General features: G+C 55.9%; 8 protein-coding genes and 4 non-coding genes across 12 annotated transcripts; 6 read left to right on the top strand and 6 right to left on the bottom strand.

Annotated features, from left to right (window-relative positions):
- Nucleotides 1-1,302: 1,302 nt before the first annotated feature.
- Nucleotides 1,303-1,616, bottom strand: VTN00DRAFT_9032 (uncharacterized protein; the record flags this gene model as incomplete). Its single annotated transcript, XM_069435948.1, has 2 exons — nucleotides 1,303-1,364; nucleotides 1,421-1,616. 2 exons carry the CDS (start codon nucleotides 1,614-1,616, stop codon nucleotides 1,303-1,305), a joined length of 258 nt encoding a protein of 85 aa, XP_069285842.1.
- Nucleotides 1,617-2,317: 701 nt separating this feature from the next.
- Nucleotides 2,318-4,323, top strand: VTN00DRAFT_9033 (uncharacterized protein; the record flags this gene model as incomplete). Its single annotated transcript, XM_069435949.1, has 3 exons — nucleotides 2,318-2,527; nucleotides 2,583-4,230; nucleotides 4,292-4,323. 3 exons carry the CDS (start codon nucleotides 2,318-2,320, stop codon nucleotides 4,321-4,323), a joined length of 1,890 nt encoding a protein of 629 aa, XP_069285843.1.
- A 510-nt stretch (nucleotides 4,324-4,833) lies between these two features.
- Nucleotides 4,834-6,771, top strand: VTN00DRAFT_9034 (uncharacterized protein; the record flags this gene model as incomplete). The annotated part of the gene is made up of 3 exons (XM_069435950.1): nucleotides 4,834-5,403; nucleotides 5,497-6,125; nucleotides 6,186-6,771. The coding sequence occupies 3 exons, from the start codon at nucleotides 4,834-4,836 to the stop codon at nucleotides 6,769-6,771; spliced, it is 1,785 nt and encodes a 594-aa protein (XP_069285844.1).
- A 1,089-nt stretch (nucleotides 6,772-7,860) lies between these two features.
- VTN00DRAFT_9035 (uncharacterized protein) lies at nucleotides 7,861-8,629 on the bottom strand (the record flags this gene model as incomplete). Its single annotated transcript, XM_069435951.1, has 2 exons — nucleotides 7,861-8,501; nucleotides 8,554-8,629. The coding sequence occupies 2 exons, from the start codon at nucleotides 8,627-8,629 to the stop codon at nucleotides 7,861-7,863; spliced, it is 717 nt and encodes a 238-aa protein (XP_069285845.1).
- Nucleotides 8,630-8,654: 25 nt separating this feature from the next.
- On the bottom strand, nucleotides 8,655-9,493 carry VTN00DRAFT_9036 (uncharacterized protein; the record flags this gene model as incomplete). The annotated part of the gene is made up of 3 exons (XM_069435952.1): nucleotides 8,655-8,924; nucleotides 8,993-9,316; nucleotides 9,392-9,493. The coding sequence occupies 3 exons, from the start codon at nucleotides 9,491-9,493 to the stop codon at nucleotides 8,655-8,657; spliced, it is 696 nt and encodes a 231-aa protein (XP_069285846.1).
- A 2,118-nt stretch (nucleotides 9,494-11,611) lies between these two features.
- VTN00DRAFT_t157 lies at nucleotides 11,612-11,727 on the top strand. Its single transcript has one exon. It is a non-coding gene; the product is annotated as a tRNA-Leu (tRNA).
- Nucleotides 11,728-11,967: 240 nt separating this feature from the next.
- VTN00DRAFT_9037 (uncharacterized protein) lies at nucleotides 11,968-14,060 on the bottom strand (the record flags this gene model as incomplete). The annotated part of the gene is made up of 4 exons (XM_069435953.1): nucleotides 11,968-13,187; nucleotides 13,240-13,324; nucleotides 13,371-13,562; nucleotides 13,854-14,060. The coding sequence occupies 4 exons, from the start codon at nucleotides 14,058-14,060 to the stop codon at nucleotides 11,968-11,970; spliced, it is 1,704 nt and encodes a 567-aa protein (XP_069285847.1).
- A 154-nt stretch (nucleotides 14,061-14,214) lies between these two features.
- VTN00DRAFT_9038 (uncharacterized protein) lies at nucleotides 14,215-16,019 on the top strand (the record flags this gene model as incomplete). Its single annotated transcript, XM_069435954.1, has 3 exons — nucleotides 14,215-14,514; nucleotides 14,570-14,959; nucleotides 15,012-16,019. 3 exons carry the CDS (start codon nucleotides 14,215-14,217, stop codon nucleotides 16,017-16,019), a joined length of 1,698 nt encoding a protein of 565 aa, XP_069285848.1.
- Nucleotides 16,020-17,607: 1,588 nt separating this feature from the next.
- VTN00DRAFT_t158 lies at nucleotides 17,608-17,679 on the top strand. The gene has a single exon. It is a non-coding gene; the product is annotated as a tRNA-Ala (tRNA).
- A 622-nt stretch (nucleotides 17,680-18,301) lies between these two features.
- On the bottom strand, nucleotides 18,302-18,395 carry VTN00DRAFT_t160. The gene has a single exon. It is a non-coding gene; the product is annotated as a tRNA-Asp (tRNA).
- Nucleotides 18,396-18,676: 281 nt separating this feature from the next.
- VTN00DRAFT_t159 lies at nucleotides 18,677-18,747 on the top strand. The gene has a single exon. It is a non-coding gene; the product is annotated as a tRNA-Gly (tRNA).
- Nucleotides 18,748-19,102: 355 nt separating this feature from the next.
- VTN00DRAFT_9039 (uncharacterized protein) lies at nucleotides 19,103-20,855 on the bottom strand (the record flags this gene model as incomplete). The annotated part of the gene is made up of 4 exons (XM_069435955.1): nucleotides 19,103-19,372; nucleotides 19,432-19,834; nucleotides 19,884-20,620; nucleotides 20,670-20,855. 4 exons carry the CDS (start codon nucleotides 20,853-20,855, stop codon nucleotides 19,103-19,105), a joined length of 1,596 nt encoding a protein of 531 aa, XP_069285849.1.
- Between the last annotated feature and the right edge of the window lie 576 nt (nucleotides 20,856-21,431).

The following is a 21,431-nucleotide window of genomic DNA, read 5'->3' on the forward strand; positions in this document are numbered from 1 at the left end:
ATCTGATTGCAGCGTCATCGGAGAGTTGATAACTCGATGGCTCGATGGGGAGTGTGTAGGGATCAGGCACTTGACGCCGACAGAGGAATGTAAACCAATCGTGGAACTCCTTGGCAGACAGGAATGGGCCTGCTTCGGATGTAAAACGGTCAGCAAATGACTCTTTCGTAGAGATATGACCGTGCAATGTTGCCTGAACCCGAGAAACTGGCATCTAACCTTTAGATATTGTGGAGTAAATATTCCCATTATACAGAAAAGAAAATTCTTACCTATAAATGAATCCTCCGGATACTGCTCAAGCAAAAGTAAATTGCCAAGTCTCATGCAGAGCTCTTGACAGACCCTAACGCGGTCCTCCATCCCCATTGTATTACACACTTGCTCTAGCGTCTGGCCGCGTCATGGATCCATGTAGAGAAACACCTCCCCTCCACGTGTATGCCAGCCTTAGATCTCAGGAACAAACACACCGCTGTCTAGGAAATAGCGGACAGTATAGAGACACCGGCCCTCCTCTATTCCCACTTGACGAACAAATGCAAGGATTCAAACACAGCAGCTGGTGGGTTCCGCTGGAGATTTCTGAATTAAGGCCTTTCTCTTACCCGGATTGATTCCCGCGAGATGTTGAGCTTCTGGACTTTTTTTTCTCGTGATGGTAACTGCTTCCTGGGCTTTGGAAAAAAGAAGAATTCAAGGAACTTGACATTTGGATTGTTGAGGAGCATGGATGGTGTCAGTCGGTTGGGGCCTTATTAGATACTTACCTAGATAATGATAAGTTTAGAGGGAACTTTCTTTTTGCTCATTCAGTGTTGGTCGTGCTACATTACCTGATTTGGTGGTTGTATCATTAGTGGGACACATGCTTCGGGATCGACCATCATGTTCCGCAAGGTTGAAAAAGAAGCGTGAAGACTACTAAAATGTAACCAACAGGAGGGTGAAATGAGTAGCGGATTCTGGAGAGTTGGAGACTTGACTACGCTCGTCTCTGAACTTAGTGTGGATAAAACCCCTCGTGGACTATATGGCAACACACACACATAGCTGAGTAGTGGCAGGTAACGCAGCTTCGTGAAAGCTTATTTTTGAATTCTAATGTACAGTAGAGTACATGGCGTCCTAGCAGACAGATATTAACTTGGTTGGAAATGCAATTCCAGTCTATCCTCGTCTTGGAGGATCCCCATCACGCCCATCCGTTGACCACATGCGCAGCAGAAACCGACTAAGCCTCCCATGGTCCCGATGAACCGTTACGTCTAGTAGTACAGTGTAAGACAGTAGAATAGATGTCTACTTGTTCAGCTCCTTCATGCGCGCCTCAATCTCCTCTCTGGACGCCTTGGGCGGCATCTCTACAGGGGTTGTCAGCTATATTGCAGAAAAGTAGCGGAAAGGAAGGTCCCCTTACCGTCCGGGATCACAGGTCCCTTGGATATGAAATCCTGGGCCTTGGGCTTGCGCGACTCCTGGTCCTGGCCGGACTTTTGGTGGTCATCGTGGTGCTGGGAGGAGAGGTTCTGGTGTCTCTCCCTGACCTTTTCCTTGTCGCCCTGCTCGGTGGCGGTGGGCGGAACGTCGCTGGGATTCGGGGGGACTTCGGGCATGGTGGACGCAAAGAGATCGAACTGAAGTGTTTGGCTTGAGTAGATGTTCTAGAGGTGTGATTGATATGATGCTTGAATGAGAAATAGTGGAAGAGGAATATATATCTGGGTGTGGCTGTCGTGCAGGCAGCTATATAACTGGTGGACACGATGACGTCGGTTGGGCAGACCGCCAGAAGTGCGAGCTCAGCTGCATCATAGAAATCAGACACTATTCCTCAAGCTGGAAGGAAAAAGTGGCAAATTATAGACTTAGTTCTACATAATAGAACTCAATTTTACTAGTCCTGTTGTGCGCATATAGCTGTCTAAACGATATCTGCTGTATACATCTTCCCCCAGGCCAAGACCCGCTGGGGCGGTGCGTGGCTCAGCGTGTCCGGAGCCGCCGACGAAGACTGCGACGTCGTCGAGAACGGAGCATCTTCATCTCCTCCAGCTGCCCGACGCTCTCTCCATCGTCTTCTTCCTCCGCGCTGTCTGCGGCCTCGTCCAGGGCCGGAGCTTCACCTGTTTCATTGCATCCTCTCCGTCCACTTCTGTCACCCGTTCCTCGTCTCTCGCTCAGCTCCGTCCCTGAGTCGTGCCACCAGCCTTGCGATGCGTCTGGGGGCCTTCGATCAGTATCCTGGCGCCTAACCCCTCTCCTCTTGCTCTCTCGTGAAGCTGTCACCATTTCTCTCACGCCGTAGAGCTTCACCATGCCGTCCATCCTCAGCGATGCCGATAAGGAGACCGTGAAGAGAACCGTCCCCAAGCCCGCCAACAAGATCCTCGCCGTCGCCGTCGCGCGCCTCTACGTCGCCTATCCCGATCCCCAGCGATGGAAGTACACCGGTCTGCAGGGGGCGGCCGTCCTCTGCAATGACCTGGTCGGCCACACGTTCTGGATCAAATTGGTCGATGTGTCGGTAGGTCGCCAGCCCCTGACCGGAGAACGGGACACCGTTGCTAACATCGACACAGCCGGCCGGACGAGGCGTCATCTGGGACCAGGAGATCTACGACGGCTTCGCCTACAACCAGGACCGCACCTTCTTCCACACCTTCGAGCTCGAGGAGTGCCCTGCCGGTCTGTCCTTCGCCGATGAGAAGGAGGCCAAGACCTTCATCAAGAAGATGCACGAGCGGGAGAAGCATGCCAGCAAGGAGACCAAGCAGGCCCCGTTCGCCTCGACTCGAGGACAAGGCCCAGCGCCCGTCGCCAACGGCAAGGGTGTCGGCCGTTCCCTGTTCGGTAGCATACTAGGGGGCCATCGGTCCCCGTCGGGCATCCACAGCGCTCCGCCCCCCGAGTCTCAGCCCCCCAGCAGACCGTCTCCGCTCGACTCCGTCGATCCATCCTGGCGGGGGCTTCTGGACGAACTCCTGCAGATGGGCATCACCGAGGACCAGATCGCGGAGAATTCGGACTTTATCAAGTCGTATATCGAGCAGAAGCAGGCCAATGGCGATGGGACCGCAGAGGCCCCGGCGGAGGACCAGCGGAAGGGGAAAGCTCCCCCCCCTCCGCCGCCGTCGGCGCCGCCTCCCCCCAAGATCATCAGCCCGCAGAACACCGGCGGCAGTCGACGAGGAGCCCCTCCACCCCCTCCCCCGTCGCGGAGAGCCCGCGCAGATGCCTCTCCCAGTCCCGAGCCGACCGCTCGCGAACCCTCTCCGCCACGCCCCAGGTTCCGTGCCCCTCCGCCCATCGCAGAGGCTGGCAAATACGCCCACACCCCGGGTCCGGCACTTCCTGCACGACCGCGGGCTGCGTCCGGATCGACGCCCGGGCCTCCACCGCCTCCGCGGCCCCCGAAGACCGCGATGGACGACAGCGCTCCGAGATTCGGGGTTCCTCCCCCGTCCCAGGGAGACCGGAAGGTGTCCGCGCCGCCAGCTCCGCCGAGTCGCAGTCCCGCACCGAGCGCTCCTCCTCCACCCCCTCCCCGTGCAGCCAGCCCTGCGGTACCGCCTCAGCTGCCTCCCAAGATACCCCATGCGGCTCCCTCTTCACCGGCCCCTCCACCACCGCCTCCGAGAAGTCCAGCTGCTGCGCCGCCGCCGCCCCCGCCGGCTTCTACTCGGCCCATTCCTCCCCCGCCAGCCGTCTCCAGTCCACCTGTTCCCCCTCCACCTCCTCCAGTGCCATCCAGTTCAGGTCCACCACCACCACCACCTCCTCCTCCTCCTCCGCCAGCAGGCCCTCCTGCCCCACCACCACCGCCGTCTTCTGGACCTTCTCCTCCCCCTCCACCACCTCCTCCCCCACCAGCTGGCTCTGGTGCACCACCACCCCCTCCTCCTCCCCCTCCTCCAGCAGCAGGCGCAGGTGCTCCGCCGCCTCCTCCTCCACCGCCTCCTCCAGGGCCAGGGGGCGCAGCACCTCCTCTACCCAAGCCCAGCGGCGGAGGAAGAGAAGATCTCTTGGCATCCATCCGAGCCGCGGGCGGTGGTGGCCTGCGCAAAGTCAAGGATTCGGAGAAGCGAGACCGAAGTGCGGCCATGGTCCCTGGCGCGGCCAACGATACTCCTGCGGCGTCGACACCGTCCGGTGGAGGTCCGCAGGGCGGACTGGCAGGGGCTCTGCAGGACGCTCTCGCTAAAAGAAAGCAGAAAGTCAGCGGCAGCGGTATGTTTTTACAAAGTTACAATGGCAGCTTTACTAGATTGCTGACTGTTCATTTGTGCAGATGATGAAAAGGACGACGATGACGATTGGTAATCGAGTGCTAACAAGTGCCGATTCCTGGCATGGCTGCACTTATTGCGAATCACATCTGATATATCTGGTTTGCAGCCGGCGTACCTGCCGCGCAGATACATTCAGCTCCATGTCCTGCTGGCTCTGTGCAGGACACTCGTGCAATTGGTCTGGTGTAGTAGCTGTCCACCGCGTTTGATTTGCAGACCAAACAGGTAGCAAAGGTAGTTTGGGCATCTGGTGGGTTGGACAGACTAGAGCCGTGTGCCACAACATCCTTGTAGTAGAGTGTTACAAGCGTATACCCTAGTTGAGGCGAATTGAGGTGTTGTGTTTATGTTGTTCTGTTGTAGATCTTCCTGTTCCATGGGTCGCGCGATAAGCTAGATGTATGCGGGACAACATTGTTCCGGGCGACTTCTCCGCCCGAGGACGGTCGTCTTCAACGCCGACGACCTTTTTCTCTCCAGTCGCGACGAGAAACCCCGCTTCATCTCTCGAGCTGCCGGCCAGCTTGGACGAAGCTGCGAGATGCTGTCCTCGTCTCAGCTCAAGCCGTCGGCCCCCTCCGCGTCGCTGCTGCGGTATCTCCGCTCCCAGTCCGACTCCTTCTGCTTCTTTACGCCCAACCCGACCCCATGCGCTGCGAACCAGCGCGTCCCGCGCTCTCATCCCCTGCGCAGATCCTCGAACTCGACCTGTCTGGATCTTGTGCCATGCCAGGCTAATGCTGAGGCGTCGCTTTTCCCCATCTTCAACCCCTTCTCCCGACGCCCCTTGTCTCGGCCCACCGCGTCCTGCCAGAGGTCCAACGCATACTCCGCGCTCTCACGCAGCGCATCTACCGGGCGTCGACCGCTCCTGCGCAGGCTTCTTGATCTCAAGCGCGGGAAGCTAGACCCCCCGCTGAACCGGGGCGGCGGCGTGCCGCAGGTGACAACGGCAGTTGACGACGGCGCCGAGGGGAACATCTTCAACCTGGGGCGCACCTTGACCGCGAAGGCCCCGAACGAGCTGCGGTTGCGATGTACCGAGTTCGATGGGAATGGAAACGTCACGCTCGTCAATGGGGAGTTTAAGAAGAGTGAATTGATTGCCAAGGTCGGTAGTACCCCCACAATGCCTGCTTTGCGCATCCTCTATCCCTGTTCTGTCTGTGATTGTTGAAACTGAACCGTGGCGTCCGATATAAAGTATGGCCTTCTCCCCCGAGACCTACGCAAGATCGACTCCTCCGTTCTGCCTCACATTCTTGTCCGGCCCAGCGCCATACTCATTAGCCTGCTGCACCTCCGGGTCCTCATCAAAGCGGATCGCGTACTCGTCTTCGACGCTTACGGTTCCACCGACTCCTATACCCAGTCGGTTTTCATGTACGACCTGGAAGGCAAGCTGCGACAGAAACAGGCGCAGTCGGCAGGAGCACTGCCGTACGAGTTCCGTGCTTTGGAAGCCGTCCTGATCAGCGTGACGAGCGGTCTGGAAGGCGAGTTCGAAGGCGTTAGGGAACCTGTCGTGCGCGTTCTCCGCGCCCTCGAAGAGGACATTGACCGGGACAAGCTGAGACATCTTCTGATCTACTCGAAGAAGTTGGGTACCTTTGAGCAGAAGGCCAGACTGGTCCGTGATGCCATTGACGATCTCCTGGAGGCCGATGACGACCTGGCTGCGATGTACCTCACGGAGAGGGCCAAGGGCATCCAGCGGGCCGAAAATGACCACCAGGAGGTAGAAATGTTGCTCGAGTCATATCACAAGGTGTGCGATGAGATCGTCCAGGCCAGCGGGAACTTGGTGACTGGTATCCGTAATACGGAGGAAGTGTAAGTTTCCCTGTCCATTATTCTTTCTACCATGAGGGTCGACTGTCTAACGTCTGGCAGTGTCAAAGCTATCCTGGACGCAAACCGCAACTCCCTCATGCTGCTCGATCTGAAGTTCAGCATCGGCACTCTGGGCCTCGCTACCGGGACTCTCTTCTCAGCACTCTACGGCATGAACCTGAAGAACTTCATCGAAGAGTCCGATCTCGGTTTCGGCCTTGTCTCCATCGCCTGTGTCGCCATCTCCGGCATCGTCTGCGTCTACTGCCTCGCGAAGCTCCGCAAGGTCCAGCGCGTCCGCATGTGGGGTGAGGCTGGCGTCGGAGGCGCCGCCGCCATCGCTCCCATCCCGGGCAAGAACGCCCCCGCGGCCATTGGTGCCCGTGCCAACTGGCGGTCCGACTCGATCGAGCCCATGCTGAGCGCGCTTGCAGGCGAGGGACGGGCTGAGAGGATGAAACGGCTGAAGGAGGGTGCCGCTGCTGCAGCTGTCAGTTCAGCTGCTGCCCCTGGGGCGGAGGCTCGTCGGGCGGCCATGGCGAAGAGCGTCTTGCGCCCGTCTTCAGAGTCCCAGACAGACGGATCGATGCTTGTGAAGCAGGGCATCTCGCAGAAAGAAGAGAGCAAAGCCGAGGCGAGCGGTTAGACCAGTTGACATCTTGTCTTGCGGTGGTGGCATCCCCACCAGGCTCCCATGATAATGCTACCTAACGATAGTACTATACCTGCCCGAGTGCTGTCTCCGCAGCCGTGACCCCTGATTTCTTTTTTATGACAGAGATGTTGGTTTACTTTCTGTCCCCTTCCTGTGCATATGCATTTTCCAGACCTGCCTTGAGCCGGATCCAGGTTTTCCTCCCCTCATTTCTTCTTTTCCGATATCACACTGGATGGGCGGCTCGGTGGTCAGTAGTTCTCAATACGGCGTTGAATTGGCAGCAAGCACGGGGTAGAGCGGTTTTCTCTTTTGTTCTTCATTTTGCATATTGAGTTGTTTCTACAGATATTCACAACATCTCCTATTCCTTGCAAGTCACTGATGTGTAGTGATCGTGATCATGATAGATTTTTTTGTATGTATGTATGTGTAGTATATTATATACCTAGGTACAGTGCTTATGTCATGTCAATGTTGAATTTTTTCAGCTTGGATTGTTGGTGTGCGTGTACGTTTTGTAGGATGGGTTTATTTTATTTATGTGCCTGCCTAGCTGGTAGATACTGTTTGTTGTCAGGTATCTTTTCTGTCTGTCAGACAAGAATGTTGTTTTTAGTTCAGACTATGCAAAGATCTGCGTATAGAGGTAGATCTGATGTATTGTGGTAGATCCCTGGATCTGGTATCTGGATCAATCCCTTCCTTCGTTGATGAAATCCCTGTCTCTTTCTAGATCTATTCAGCTGTCTCTGGAAGCTAGTAAAACGTATGTGAATGGAGAAAGGAATTATGATCTCAAAGACTTCCAAGAGGGTCCTGGAGCTTTTAAAAAGATTTCTCTCTTTTTTTTCATAAATCATGGTGGTTTTCTTCACCATGGCTTGTTATCATGCTTTAGATAGATTCAATTGTAATTGTTCTATCTCTTCTGCGGTGATAGGGAGTAATTTTTATCTCTCATTTCGATGTATGTATATATAACCCCGACCCTACGGTTTTTTTTATAGAGCATGCTTATAGATGTCCCCCTACTCCTGTGCCGTACATAGCTACGGTACTTCCGCAGCACATCTACATCTACAGCTCGTCCTTCCTCGCCCTCTCTCGCAACCGGAACATCGCCACCCCATGCGCTGGAACCCGCGCAACCACCGTCCCCCTCGCCTGCACCGTCCCGACCCTCTCGCCCATCAGCTCCTTCGACTCCGACGGCGGCACCTGCGCGTACACGTGCCTCGCGCCGCCCTTGGCGGTCATATTATACCTCGAGTCTGACAAGGCTGTTCCGTTGATGATGGCTGCAGCCTGCGCGTTACTCATCCGATTCGCCCACAGATCGTAGACGTCCCAGCTCCGCTGGACCTGCGCCGCCGTCCCGCTGGGTCCTTCGTCCCAGAAGATGTCGATCAGGGAGGCATTCATCGTGGTTTCTTTGGGGCTGTTGTTGAGGAGGAGGACGAGCTGGTCTCCCCCGCTGAGGGAGCCGGTGTACATCTGGATCTCTCCCCCGCCCTCTACGTGGTACCGCCAGCGACGGGTGGCCGCGGACCCGAGGGGGTCTTGGGAGACGGCGAGCACGGCGGGGTTTTGGAGGATGGAGAGTGTGGGCGGGTCGATGCGGGAGAGGACGTTGGTCATTAGGAGGGGGGATTTCAATGCTGCCCAGAGGCTCATGTGCGCGATGGATTCGGTGTCCGACAGGCCGCCGTTGCCGACTTCTATACCATGTGTTAGTCGATTGGGATATATATGATAGTTGGAGAAACGTACGCAGCATATCCAGATCATTCCACGCCCCCGGATACGCCTTGGACGGATAATATACGGCCTTATTGAGCACATTCATGACCGAGCACCGGAAACCCGGCAGTTTACAGTCGAGCCCGTCCAGCTCCGCGCAGGGACACTCCGGATCCTCGCGATCCCACACGTTGAACAGGTCGCCCGTCGTGCGCCACGAGTTGGCGATCGTCGGCGCGAAGTTCCACGGCCCGTCGACCCCCCCAGTTGCAGAGGGAGTACAGCATCGGACGGCCCGTCGCGTTGAGGGCTTTGCTCATTCGGTTGTACCGGGTGAAGGAGAGCTTGGGTGTGCCTTCTTCGCCTTCGTTGTAGCAGTTGTCGTATTTGAGGTAGTCGATCTGTGCCATTGTCGTTAGTATCTAGCATTTGATATGTGTTCAACATAGTAAGGCTTGGTGCTGCGTACTCCCCAGCTCGCCCACACAGCAGCATCCTTCTCCTCATAGCCCAGCGAGCCCGCGTACCGCGCGCAGGTCATAGTCCCCGCGCTGGAGTAGATACCTATCTTGAGCCCCAGGGCATGTATCTTCTCCGCGAGGTGTGCGATCCCGTTCGGGAACTTCTCCTCATCCGGGACGAGATACCCCGACGCGTTGCGTCCGTTCGACCAGCAGTCGTCCAAAACGACGTACTCGTACCCGAGATCCTTGAAGCCGAGCTTGACGATCTTCTCGGCCGCGTCGAGGATGACCGACTCGTTCAGGCTGCAGGCGAAGGAGTTCCACGTGTTCTGGCATATTCATTCCGTCAATGTTGTGAACTATGGTACATACTTGGTACCCACGAGGGAAAAATAAGAACGCACCCATCCCATCTGCGGCGTCAGCGCGAGGCCATTGTCCAGTGCATCGGCCCTCTGCACGCTGAGGGCGAGAGAAAGGAAAAACGCCGCTATACGGTTCCGCATTGTTCTGCAACTTGCCGTCGAAGTCACTTCAGGATCCTTGGCCGGGTGACGACAACGACGATGCCGGGGCACCCCATCGCCGATTTATATCTGCTCACCCATTCCAAGGGCCGCCGTGCTGGAGCCTAAGCGCATGGAACGTCGTATCCATGGTCAAGGCAGGTCAAAAGCCGACGGGACGTCGCCGCGTGCTGTACCGAGCAAAGAGAGCGGGGTTTGTTCCGTTTTCAGTGTTCAGGACGGGCCTTCATGCTGAGTCCGTCCGGCAATGCATCTTTTCCTCCTGTGCGCAGTGACCAACAGGAAAATCGAGGGCGAAACCCGCTGTGGACGCGGGGTTTTCACCGAGATGACAGCGAGATATAACCTGGGGAGATCGTCGGTCTGTGCCACTCGGCGTGGGGGTTTTCGCAGCGCTAGGACATTAGCTGAGGCAGGGATGCAGAGACCGCTGCGGAGATGTTCTCGACGAGCTCGGAGAATGAGGTCCGTGAGGATGAGCCCCTGGTACGGGTCAGTCTGTCGTCACGGTCCAAGCAGAAATTTGTTTGCTGCGGATTGAGGTCTGCGGATATAGATTCCCGAGGCCCCATACATATAAGTACCTCGAGTCTCATATATTGGCAGAGCAACATCCCTCAACTTATTAACCTGCCCACATCTGCGATGTCCTGTCATGACTAACAAATTTTTCAGGAGTTTTGACAAGGGGATGCTTGACTAATCCACCGTCTTCAGCAGCCATCTTGAAGAGAACGGCGCAAACAATGCCAGTTGATGACTGCTGGGTACGCAGGCCGTTTTATTTGCGCGACAGCACGCAAAGACCAACTGACAATGGACGAATCTGGAGTACTCCAGCCTGCTGGGCTCCAGTAAGGCCCCCAAAGCTTAACAACTCCGCGCTATCAACAGGACTGTGCTGTGTGCCACACTGACTCTTTGCAACTCGAATCGGCTCTGGTCCATGACCGCACATCGTCCATGGCTACATCACAGAACAGGAAGGACGATAGATAAAATTCAGACTATGGAGTCCTCGTGGACGATCACCCCTGCTCCAGGGCTGCCCTCATGCCGCCGGTGAGGGGGCGTGTAAGTCTGTCGATGCTTTGAATTTGCGCTCCTCTAACCTATCAGTTAGGTCGTCCTCGCCACCGTCTCCAGGCATATGCCGTGGACAATCAAGTATGTCAGGAACCTCCTCCCATACCTCCCGATAGCTTCTATCCAAAACCTTCTCGAAGGAAGAAGCAAGCTTCGTCAAGTGAGTGACCATTTTCCGACTTCATACAAAGCTCAGCCCTAACAAGACGATCAACAAGATGGCCATAAAACCCTAACGAGCGTCTAGCCAGCAACTCAAACCGAAAAGACCTCCTGGGCAAGCTCCTCGAGGAGCTCAAAGCCGGCGTCGACTCGAAGGGACGGACCTTGGATATCATCGACGTGCAAACCGAAGCATTCGGCTTCAGTAGTACTACTGTACGAATTATGTGCAACGGGTTGTATATTTAATACAGGATAAAACTTCCTTAACCCTAAACATCTGCATGTCATCCATATACAGTTCATGCGCACCAATAAAATAGATAGACCAGATAGAGCAGAAGAGTTGCAGACTGAAGTTAACGCCATCTGGGATCCACGCTCTTAACGCTGTAGGAAGGTTTGTCCCTCCGCCAGTCCCGATTTGTATCCGGGCTGCTGCAGCGCTGGAGTGGTATGCTACCTTTCTAGGCGATAAATGACAATTGGGCCGTTATTGAGATAAGTCGGATCAAAACTTGATCGAGTCGGAATAACTTAGATCTATCCGTATATATGCATACCTCTGTAGGCAACTATTGGATGTGCTTGCTACCTTCTTTTTTATCGAGCCCATCTTTCTTCTTTCTGGTTCTGCCGTGATAACCGATACCATTGTTGCAGAGCCGGCACTGCAATTGGGACCAGGACTTTTTTTGTATATTTGCACCCACCGCCGCCTTCAATTGTTGAATAGTTATTTAGTTGTGTCTGCTAAAATCTGATCTCACAATTAGTTTCCCTCGGCGATTGAAGTTGTCCAGGCTACACAAAAGCTCTTCTCCCCTCAGCCCCACAACAACCGCACAAGGCAAGATGGCCGAGTTGGTCCAAGGCGTCAGGTTAAGGTAGCTAAACCTTAATACAACTCTTCCGAGTTTCCTGATCTTCGTAAGGGGGCGTGGGTTCGAATCCCACTCTTGTCATTTGCGATGTGTCTCCCAAGACAGTTTCCTTTTTGATGTTTTTTCGTGTGGTTGCTGCTTAGCGGGCTGGTCGCCGTGTTTAGGGCTGGGTATAAGCGAGTATAGAATGGAATGGATGGGGGAAGTTTTTTATCGGCCTCGGAAGATGTACGTCTATGATTTTTTTTTTTTTCATTCCGTAATACCCAATTCTGCTCGTAGGGGTAGAGGATATATGTTCAAGTAGATGCGCGGCAGCCGCTAGAAAGCCTCCACATTCCACTCACCCTGCGAGCGCGGCCCCGGCAAGGAACTCTTGTCCCTCTTGACGAACTCCCCATAGCTCTTGTCCCCCACGACACCTCCATTATCCCGGTCGTAGACGACCTTCCCCCGCAGGATCGTGTACCGCGGCCACTGCGTCATCGTGTACCCCTCGTACGGGGTGTAGTCCACGTTGTGGTGCAGCATCTCGTTCTTCAGCTGGAACGGCGCCATGGACGGGTACCAGATCACCAGATCCGCGTCCGACACGCCCGGGAGGAGCGCCCCCTTCCGCGGGTACAGCCCGTACAGGCGCGCCGGATTGGTCGAGGTCACCTCGACGAAGCGCTGCGGCGACAGCCGGCCGGCGCCCCAGACCAGCGGGAGACGGGTCTCGATGCCCGGGACGCCGTTGGGGATGGAGCGGAAGCGGCCGACGGGGTGCTTGGCCGTGATGGCGGACTTCTTGCCCGTCTCGACGTCGTCGTAGCGGAACGCGCAGTGGTCGGAGGACAGGACGGTGAAGGTGCCGTTCTGCAGGCCCGTCCAGATGGCCTCGTGGTCCGTCTTATCCCGCGGCGGCGGCGAGCACACGCACTTGGCGCCCTCGAAGCCCGGGTGCGCCAGGTCCTCCCGCGTCAGGAAGAGATACTGCGGACAGGTCTCAGCGTAGACGGGCAGGCCGCGGGTCTGCGCCTCACGGATCGTCCTGGCCGCGGGCGGCGCGGAGACGTGGACGATGAGGATCGGGGTGTCGATGAGCTCGCTCAGCACGATGGCGCGGTTGGTGGCCTCGGTCTCGATCAGCGTGGGATGGGATGTCGCATGATATCGCGGCGCGAAGAGCCCGCTGGCCTCGAGCTGGTCCGTCATCCAGGTCAGGACGTCGCCGTTCTCGGCGTGCACCATGGTGGTGATGCCGTGTTTGCGCGCCGTCAGCAACACGTCGAGGATCTCGCTGTCGCGCAGCTGCAGCGCTGCGTAGGTCATGTAGATCTTGAGCGAGGAGACGCCCTCGTCGCGCAGTGCCCCGAACTCGGACAGCATCTGCTCGCCCAGAGTCGAGACGAGCATGTGGAAGCCGTAGTCGCAGTAGCAGCCCTTGGCCGCTCTGGCCTGGGTTTGTTTGAGGACGTTGAGCAGAGATCTCTCCGTCTTCTTCTGTGGCGCAAAAGCGACGATGGTTGTTGTGCCGCCAGCGATGGCCGATTTGGATCCTGGAGCAGTCAGCGGGGATATCCGTGAGCGTCTCCACAGCTGTATACTAACCGGACTCGAATGTATCAGACGACTCGCCCTTGCCGCCGAATATGGCGGGCTCCTCGAGGTGGACATGGGCGTCGATGCCGCCGGGCTGGAGTGTCAACGCATGCTTGTATATAGAGCAGGCGGTGACCTACCATCACATAACCACCCTCGGCGTCAATAACCTTGCTGGCAGACATCCCAGCCAGAGCCCCCGTCGGCGCCAGCAGCGCGATCTTGCCACCTTTCACGGCGATATCATAACGACCAACATCTGCGGCCGTGACGACGGTGCCGTTGAGCACGAGCAGATCGCACGCGTCCATGGCTGGACCAGCACTCGGTGTCTATATCCTTGACGAGCATCGTGAGGCCTCAGGACGCTCAGGATCGAACCTGATATAGATCCAGCGTTATCTCGCTGTCTATCTTATCGCACAAGAGTGGGGTGATCTTATCGTGTCTTTCATCTCCATCTTCTTATCGATGGATAGACGCCGAGCTTCCCGATCGGGATGTAGGGCTAGGGCAGGGTTCGCAGGTCAGGTGACAATGCCGAGATCCGAACGCCGTCGTTTTCAGCGTGGAGAAGACGTTGGATGGTGCTTTTTTATCCATTTTATGCCCCGTGTCCAGACCGCCATGGCCAGTGAGAGGCCAGAGGATGGCGTCGGATGCAGCCATGCCGGGCCCTTCGGACCCTCGGGCTGGAGCCGGTCTACTGGCTGACCGCTATATACTAATCCATCCGGACCCTGTCTGTTCTGATGCCGGTGCGTCGTGATAGCGCAGAGAATAGCCGACGGAATCAGGGTTTTCTGTCTGCACTGTCTCTGTCGCCACATGGCTGTCACGGCAGGCTCTGGTGAAACCTGCGGTGAAGGGCGTGGAAGACTCTCTGCCGGGATATATAACACATGAGCCCGGACGACCTCTCCATCTCCGGCCGTTTGCCGAGCTCATCGTCATCGACTGAGTAGACAGGACGCCCTCGTCGCCATGAGCGACCTCAGTAAGACCGTCACGGCGGCGTCGAGCCGGTCCGCCAGGCTGCCTCCTGCCCACCGCGTATATTCGCCCCAGCATCTCGACGACCAGTGTACCTACGACAGTGATGGCGCCAGTCAGCACTCGGTGGAAGATGATGGAAGTGTGAGTAGCGAGTCATCGTCGTCTCTGGACGATGTCATCGAGGTGCAGGGCGGTGCATCTCCAGACCTCGAAGCGGGCCGTCTCGAGGAGACGATCGAGAAGACGCTCTCCCGGAAGTCGCAGAAATCGCAGAAAGATCCTCGGCTGGTATGACAGATCCTTACTCGATATCATTCTTCTGGCCTCTGGCTAACAGGACTAGGTCACCTGGAGCGGCCCCGACGACCCCGAGAACCCCAAGAACTGGCCCACGAGGACGAAATGGGCGGCCACCATCGTCGTCTCCTGCTTCACCTTCATCTCGCCCGTCTCCTCGTCCATGGTCGCTCCGGCCCTGCGCGCCATCTCGGCAGAATTCGGCATCACCGTCCAGGTCGAGTCGCAGCTCACCCTGTCCGTCTTCATCCTGGCCTACGCCGTCGGGCCGCTGCTGCTCGGCCCGCTGTCCGAGATGTATGGCCGGGTGATCGTGCTGCAGCTGGCCAACCTGTTCTATCTCGTCTTCAACATCTGCTGCGGCGTGTCCCAGAGCAAGGGACAGATGATCGCCTTTCGCTTTCTGTCGGGACTGGGTGGTAGTGCCCCGTTGGCTGTACGTCTCACCTCCCATGATTCTCTTTATGATCGAGCTAACGTTTCCCCAGATCGGCGGTGGAGTGCTCAGCGACTGCTTCCGCGCAGAGGAACGTGGAAGATCTGTCGCCATCTATAGTCTCGCGCCCCTGCTCGGTCCGGCCGCAGGTCCCGTCGCCGGCGGCTTCATCACGGAGAACACAACCTGGCGATGGGTCTTCTACGCCACGTCCATCGCCGACGCCGTCATCCAGTGCGTCGGCTTCTTCCTCCTCCGCGAGACGCACGCCCCGACCATCCTGAAGAGGAAGGCCGCCCGGCTCAGGAAGGAAACCGGCGACTCGACCTGGCACACCGAGCTGGAGACCCCCGACCGCACCGTGTGGTCCGTCCTGCGCGCGTCGCTGGTGCGTCCGTTCCGCCTGCTGGCCACGCAGCCCATCGTGCAGGTCCTGGCAATCTACATGGCCTACATGTACGGCATGATGTACCTGATGCTGTCGACCTTCCCGGCGCTGTGGACCAGTCCGGACCACTACAACGAGTCCATCGGCATCGGCGGCCTGAACTACGTCTCGCTGGGGCTGGGATTCTGGCTGGGCTCGCAGATCTGCGCCCCGCTGAACGACCGGATCTACCGCCGTCTGGCGGCGAGGAACAACGGCGTCGGAAAGCCCGAGTACCGCTGCCCGCTGATCGTCCTCGGTGCAGCCCTCACCCCCGTCGGGCTGTTCATCTACGGCTGGACGGCTCAGTACCGCACGCATTGGATGGGGCCCAATGTCGGCGCGTGCCTCTTTGCAGCCGGAGTCATCGTCTCCTTCCAGTGCATCCAGACGTACATCGTCGACTCGTACACGCGGTTTGCAGCCAGCGCGCTCGCCGCAGCCACGGTACTGCGATCTCTAGCGGGTTTTGGGTTCCCGCTGTTCGCACCCTCCCTGTATGAGGCGCTGGACTATGGCTGGGGGAACAGCCTGCTGGCCTTTATCGCCATCGGGATCGGCGGGCCCGCGCCGTTTCTGCTGGCGCGGTATGGCGAGAAGTTGCGCAAGATGAGTCCGTACGCGGCGGGCTAGCCGCGTCCTCAACATGCGAAGCTAGATTCCAGATGCAAACGAGGGACGGAGAGGAGAATAAAAGAAGAAAGAGAAACAGAACCCGTCTATAACCATTTTTGTTCGGTCACATCATTCCAGTGATAAAACGAGCTAATAACTACAATACGTCAAGATACCATGAATTCGGATGCACACAGGCCTGAGAAACGATCCCAAAGCCCAGCAACTGATGCTTTTCTTACTCATTCACAGCTATTGTTAAAGGGCAGGCCCCCGGTTGTTGTTGAAGTCTATTGATCTAGTTTGAATGCGTCTGATGGAGTTGGTCTTCTGCGTTGGAGTTTCAGAGTCGGTCATACTCGTTCTCCATTTCTAGAGTTTCAGGGTGGAGTTTCAGGGTGTTCTCCGCTTGCATTCTCGGGTCTCGGTTCTTGCTCACGATATCCAGCAGTTTCAGTTCCTCTTCCTGTATTTTTCTATCTCTGTGCATAGTTTCCTAACATACCACAGATTGCATGAATGAATGATAATGATATTTTGCATTTAAATTGACCATGCTACAGATACATAATATAGGCTGTATCGCAGCGTCAAGGGAAAAGAGGGGAAAGAGGACTTGGCACTTGTGTGATCGGCGCATCTATGGTTGCATTAACAATCCTATTGCTGCCTGCCTTTGGAACTTCTCCCCTTCTTTCTCGCTCTCTCTGGTGGTGAATTTAGATATTCCCCTCCAACCTTACTTATTCACACGCTGATTGGTATCCTCGAGTCTTGGCCGAGTCTTGGCAAGGAGGATCAGTCTTTTCTTTTGTCTACAATCTGCACAGCACAACGCAAAATCGGAATAAATCAAAGGAGTCGACGATCGTGGGACCTTTTCTCCTTTTCCCGTGCCTGGGAAGCTTGGGAGGGTAGCAGATTGGGAAAGAGAAATGACTGTGGTATAATACCATATCGCGATATATATATATATATGTGCATATGCTTAACCATGTCGAGTTTCGCTGCGGCGCTTAATCGTAACTTGCGATTAAATCATTGGCTAGATCGCTTGGCTTTTCCAGTACCGGTATTATATGCGCAGTTCTGCTCGTCTACCCCAGTTCTTGATGATTGTGGATAGAGAGGGCTGGAGATCTATACCGGAGATCTGCTATTATGTTACTGACCACAACAGAACACGAGATCCTCCTGCTAGGTGGATTCTGTCGCTTAGGTGGTGTATAAAATTTCCATTGGAATCTGGTCTTTGATATATTGTATTCTCAAGTCGGGTAGCCCTTTATTGTAATGTATATATGTGACACGCCTTGCTGCGTGTTCTTTGGGTGAGTCCGCCACTAGCGCACTCGCGAGTATATATTTTCTTGCGGGAGATGGCTGTCGATCTTTACGAAAAGGTATTTCTAGTCAACCACACTACATCACAGTTCTCACTTGCAATTACTACTCTATATATACTCTTTAAAACTGGAAAATCCACACAATGAACAAAAATTATTTCACACTCCTCATACAACACCCACACCAAAATATACCTCCATCCCACCCCCTTTTCTCCTTTCCTTCAAAAGGATTACGGGAAAAGAACTTACTAAGCAAAGGGCTTGTGGTTTAGTGGTATAATACCCCCTTAGCATGGGGGTGGTCCGGGGTTCGATTCCCCGCGAGTCCAGCTTCAAGATCCGGCTTGGCCGGATCTTCTTTTTCTCTTCGCGGTTTTGTCTTCTTTTTTTGTCGGGTATAATCTCGGTTGATTTGCTGATTACAACGGCTGGCCTTGTTATAAATTCCGGGAGGGAAAAGCGGCAGTCGAGTCCTTTTGCTGGCATGTACATACAGTATGTTCGTCCGGGTAAGTAACTTGCAAAGTCTAGATCCAGAAGAATATATATTCTGCCTTGCGCATCGTGCTGGCTGATGATGTGATGATATCTATAACATACCCTATGTATAGACTGTAGAAGAATCTGGCTTCTCTCTGTATTGCTGGTGAGTATATATATATATATAAGAATCGGGGTACGCAAAGTTTTAGCACAGCCAGGTGGCTTACAGAGCGGCACACGTATGACAGCCACAAAAAGAAGACGGACAACAGTCCTCAGCGCAACTCCTATGAGCTATCATGTAGATCTCTGAAACAAGAAATAGAATCTCTTTCGCATTCGGTTCGTTGTAGAACGGGCCGGTGCCGGCCGGCAGCAGGAGTGATGGATGGACATCTCTGTTCAGCAGGAATCAAGTTTGACTTGAGTGGTATGAGCTCCAGCATAAAAAAAAATCCAAAACACCGACTCTCGAACGGGGAATCGAACCCCGGTCTCCCGCGCTTGACCTGATTATCTACAGGATGACAAGCGGAAATCATGACCACTAGACCATTCGAGACTCTTACTTATCCAAGGCCTTTTTGGATAAGAAAAATTTTTTCAGGAAATTTAGGAAACAGAGCCTATCTGAGAATAATCACTAAAGGGGATACTAATTCCTCACTTACGCTTAGCTAGCTAAGTCCAGGCCCATCCCGGCGCTGCAGTGAGGGAGTGTGATCAGATCACCAAGTCAGCACTACTATAAAACTCAGAAAATTTCCATGTACAAAAAGTTTTAGACCGCCCCTCTTCGATTTCTTGATTGGACAGTTGGAAAGAGGATAGGCAACAACAACAGCACCAGTGGTCTAGTGGTAGAATTCATCGTTGCCATCGATGAGGCCCGCGTTCGATTCGCGGCTGGTGCACACCCCCCAAGGCACCGAGTGGTGCGTTTCGTTTTTTGCCCCGACCCCCATCATTTCGAACCACCCTCATCCTTTTGGTGGGGAAGCTTTTTTTTCTTTCTTTTCCTTTTGCATCCTTCATCCCTGCCAGGAAAAATATTTCTTCCAAGACAGCTTGACTCCCATTGCGGGTTATCATCACAATCAAAATGGCGATTCTTGGCGCCAAGACTTGCAGATCTACGCAGAGTACCTTCCGAGTCGTTTGCCTTCAATTGCGAACATCTACAGTCATTCAAAGTTGCATCCATTATCATACTACATACGGCATAACAATGCATGATCATGTACAGTGATACCATTCAAGACAGACAGGTCATGCCTCCTCGTGCACGACGTCGTTCTTCTCGGTGAAGCCCATCTCGGCGGCAAAGGTGGTGTGCGGCGTCCACTTGGCCGAGGTGCGCGGGGTGGTCTCCTCCATCATCTTGTCGACCTGCTCGAGCGTGAGGCCCTTGGTCTCGGGGATGAGGAAGTAGGCGTAGACGAAGGCGCAGGCGCAGAGCGAGCCCCAGATGAAGAAGACGCGGGGGCCGAGGTTGCCCTGGTCCTGGCCGACCATGTAGGGTGTGATGACTGCGATGATCTAGAGATGGCTTGTCAGTGACCGAGTGAGATGCGAGAAGATAAAAAAAGGCAACTGACGCAATTCCACAGCCAATTCGAGGCGGTCGACAGGCCGACGCCGCGCGAGCGGATGGGCAGCGGAAAGATCTCGCCGATGACGACCCAGGCGCCCGGCCCCCAGGTGCTGGCGAAGAAGAAGATGTAGATGCAGATGAAGGAGATCATGGCGCTGACGGCCTTTGGGTTCTGGCCGTCGACGACGCCGACGATGGCGACGATGAACTGGCAGATGACCATGCCCAGGGCGCCCCAGATGAGCAGGGGGCGGCGGCCGAGCTTCTCGACGGTCCAGAAGGAGACGGGGGTGGAGCAGACGTTGATGATGGTGGTGATCATGCTGATGAGGAAGGGGTTGTTGATGGTCTTGAGGGCCTGGAAGAAGGTGGTGCCGAAGTAGAAGATGAAGTTGACGCCGGTCCATCTGGGGGCCGTTAGCATCTGGAATGAGCGGAAGGGAAGGGGGAACATACTGCTGCATCATCTGGAGCGAGGTTCCCAGGATCGTCCGGCGCAGGTTGCTGTTGGACTGCCACAGGCTGCCCTTGAAGCAGTTGAGCCAGCTGGTGAAGTAGCCGCCCTGGGGGATGACCTGCAGCTCGTACTCGTGGTTGGCGACGATCTCGGCCAGCTCCTGCTGGACGTACTCGGAGTCCTGGGACTGGCCGCGGACGCGGGCCAGGGCGTGGGCGGCGCGGTCGAGGCGGCCCTTTTTGACGAAGTAGCGGGGCGACTCGGGCAGGAGGAAGATGCCGGTGCCCAGGATGAGGGCCCAGGCCATCTGGACGGCGATGGGGATGCGGTAGGAGCCCGAGTCGTCGCGCTTCTCGGTGGCGTAGTCGACGCACGAGGCCAGCATCAGGCCGATGGTGATGCAGAACTGGTAGCCGGAGACGATGGCGCCGCGGACCTTGCGGGGGGCGATCTCGGACATGTACAGGATGATGATGGCCGACACGAAACCGACACCGAAGCCCGCGACGAGACGACCGGCGACGAGCAGACCGAGACCGGCTGAGGCGGTCTGCAGGACGACGCCGACGATGAAGATGCCGCACCCGGCGATGATGGTGGTGCGGCGGCCGAACCAGTCGGCCAGGTCACCGGCGATGAGGGCGCCGAAGAAGGTGCCGGCCGAGAGGATGGAGGTGATGAGGGACTTTTTCCACGAGGGGATGATGAACTGGTCTTTAGGGGTGGTGTCGGGGTCCTGGGCTGTTAGCATCAGGCATCCAGAACATACGGGCAGATCTGCTCACTAGGCCCTCAAACGTCTGGATGAAGTAGTCCATGCCCATGACGCCGTTGATGTAGCCCGAGTCGAAACCAAAGAAGATACCACCGAAGGCGGCAAAGGCACACATGAGATAGGCCTTGACGGTGACGGGGGCCTCGACACGGGCCGTATCGGCGGTGGCCACGATGGGGGGACGGACCTTCTCCATGGCAAGGTGACGGGATACGACAGGATGAGAGAAAAGATGAGCGGGATGGGGAGAGGAAGAAGAAGAAGAAAAGAAAAGAAAACGCGGGGGTAGCTGGACTCTATATATACATGGCACCTTCCTGTCTAGGCAGGCAGGAAGCTATCCAAGCTTTTTTTTTTCTTTTTCCTTTCTCGCCGGACCCGAAGCGTCGGACAGCGTGACCTGCAGAAAGCGGCCAGACACGTCTAGAACGCCAGGAACGCCTCCGTGGTCGGGCCAGAGCCGGCGCTGTGACTGGGCGTAGATGTATACTAACAACGCCCATATTGTCTCTGATTGGATCGGGCGACCAGGGACGGGGAGACCAGCCAACCATCATCTCCCCCGCCATGTAACGGTGCCTTCCAGAAGCGGCAGTCATGTGTCTCTTGTCGGGTCTCATCTCCGCTTCTCGGCACCCCGCGGGGACGGGGAACACGGCACTGCTACGCTGCCCCGTGCCGTCCTCAGCTTGCTCGATGCGGTGTCGCCAGAGACCTGGGCGTCTCTCTCTCTCTCTCTCTCTCTTCTCATCCTCTCTCTCTCTCCTCCCTC

Source organism: Thermoascus crustaceus, assembly GCF_041956765.1.
Source record: "Thermoascus crustaceus strain CBS 181.67 unplaced genomic scaffold VTN00scaffold_6, whole genome shotgun sequence".
Taxonomy (NCBI): domain Eukaryota; kingdom Fungi; phylum Ascomycota; class Eurotiomycetes; order Eurotiales; family Thermoascaceae; genus Thermoascus; species Thermoascus crustaceus.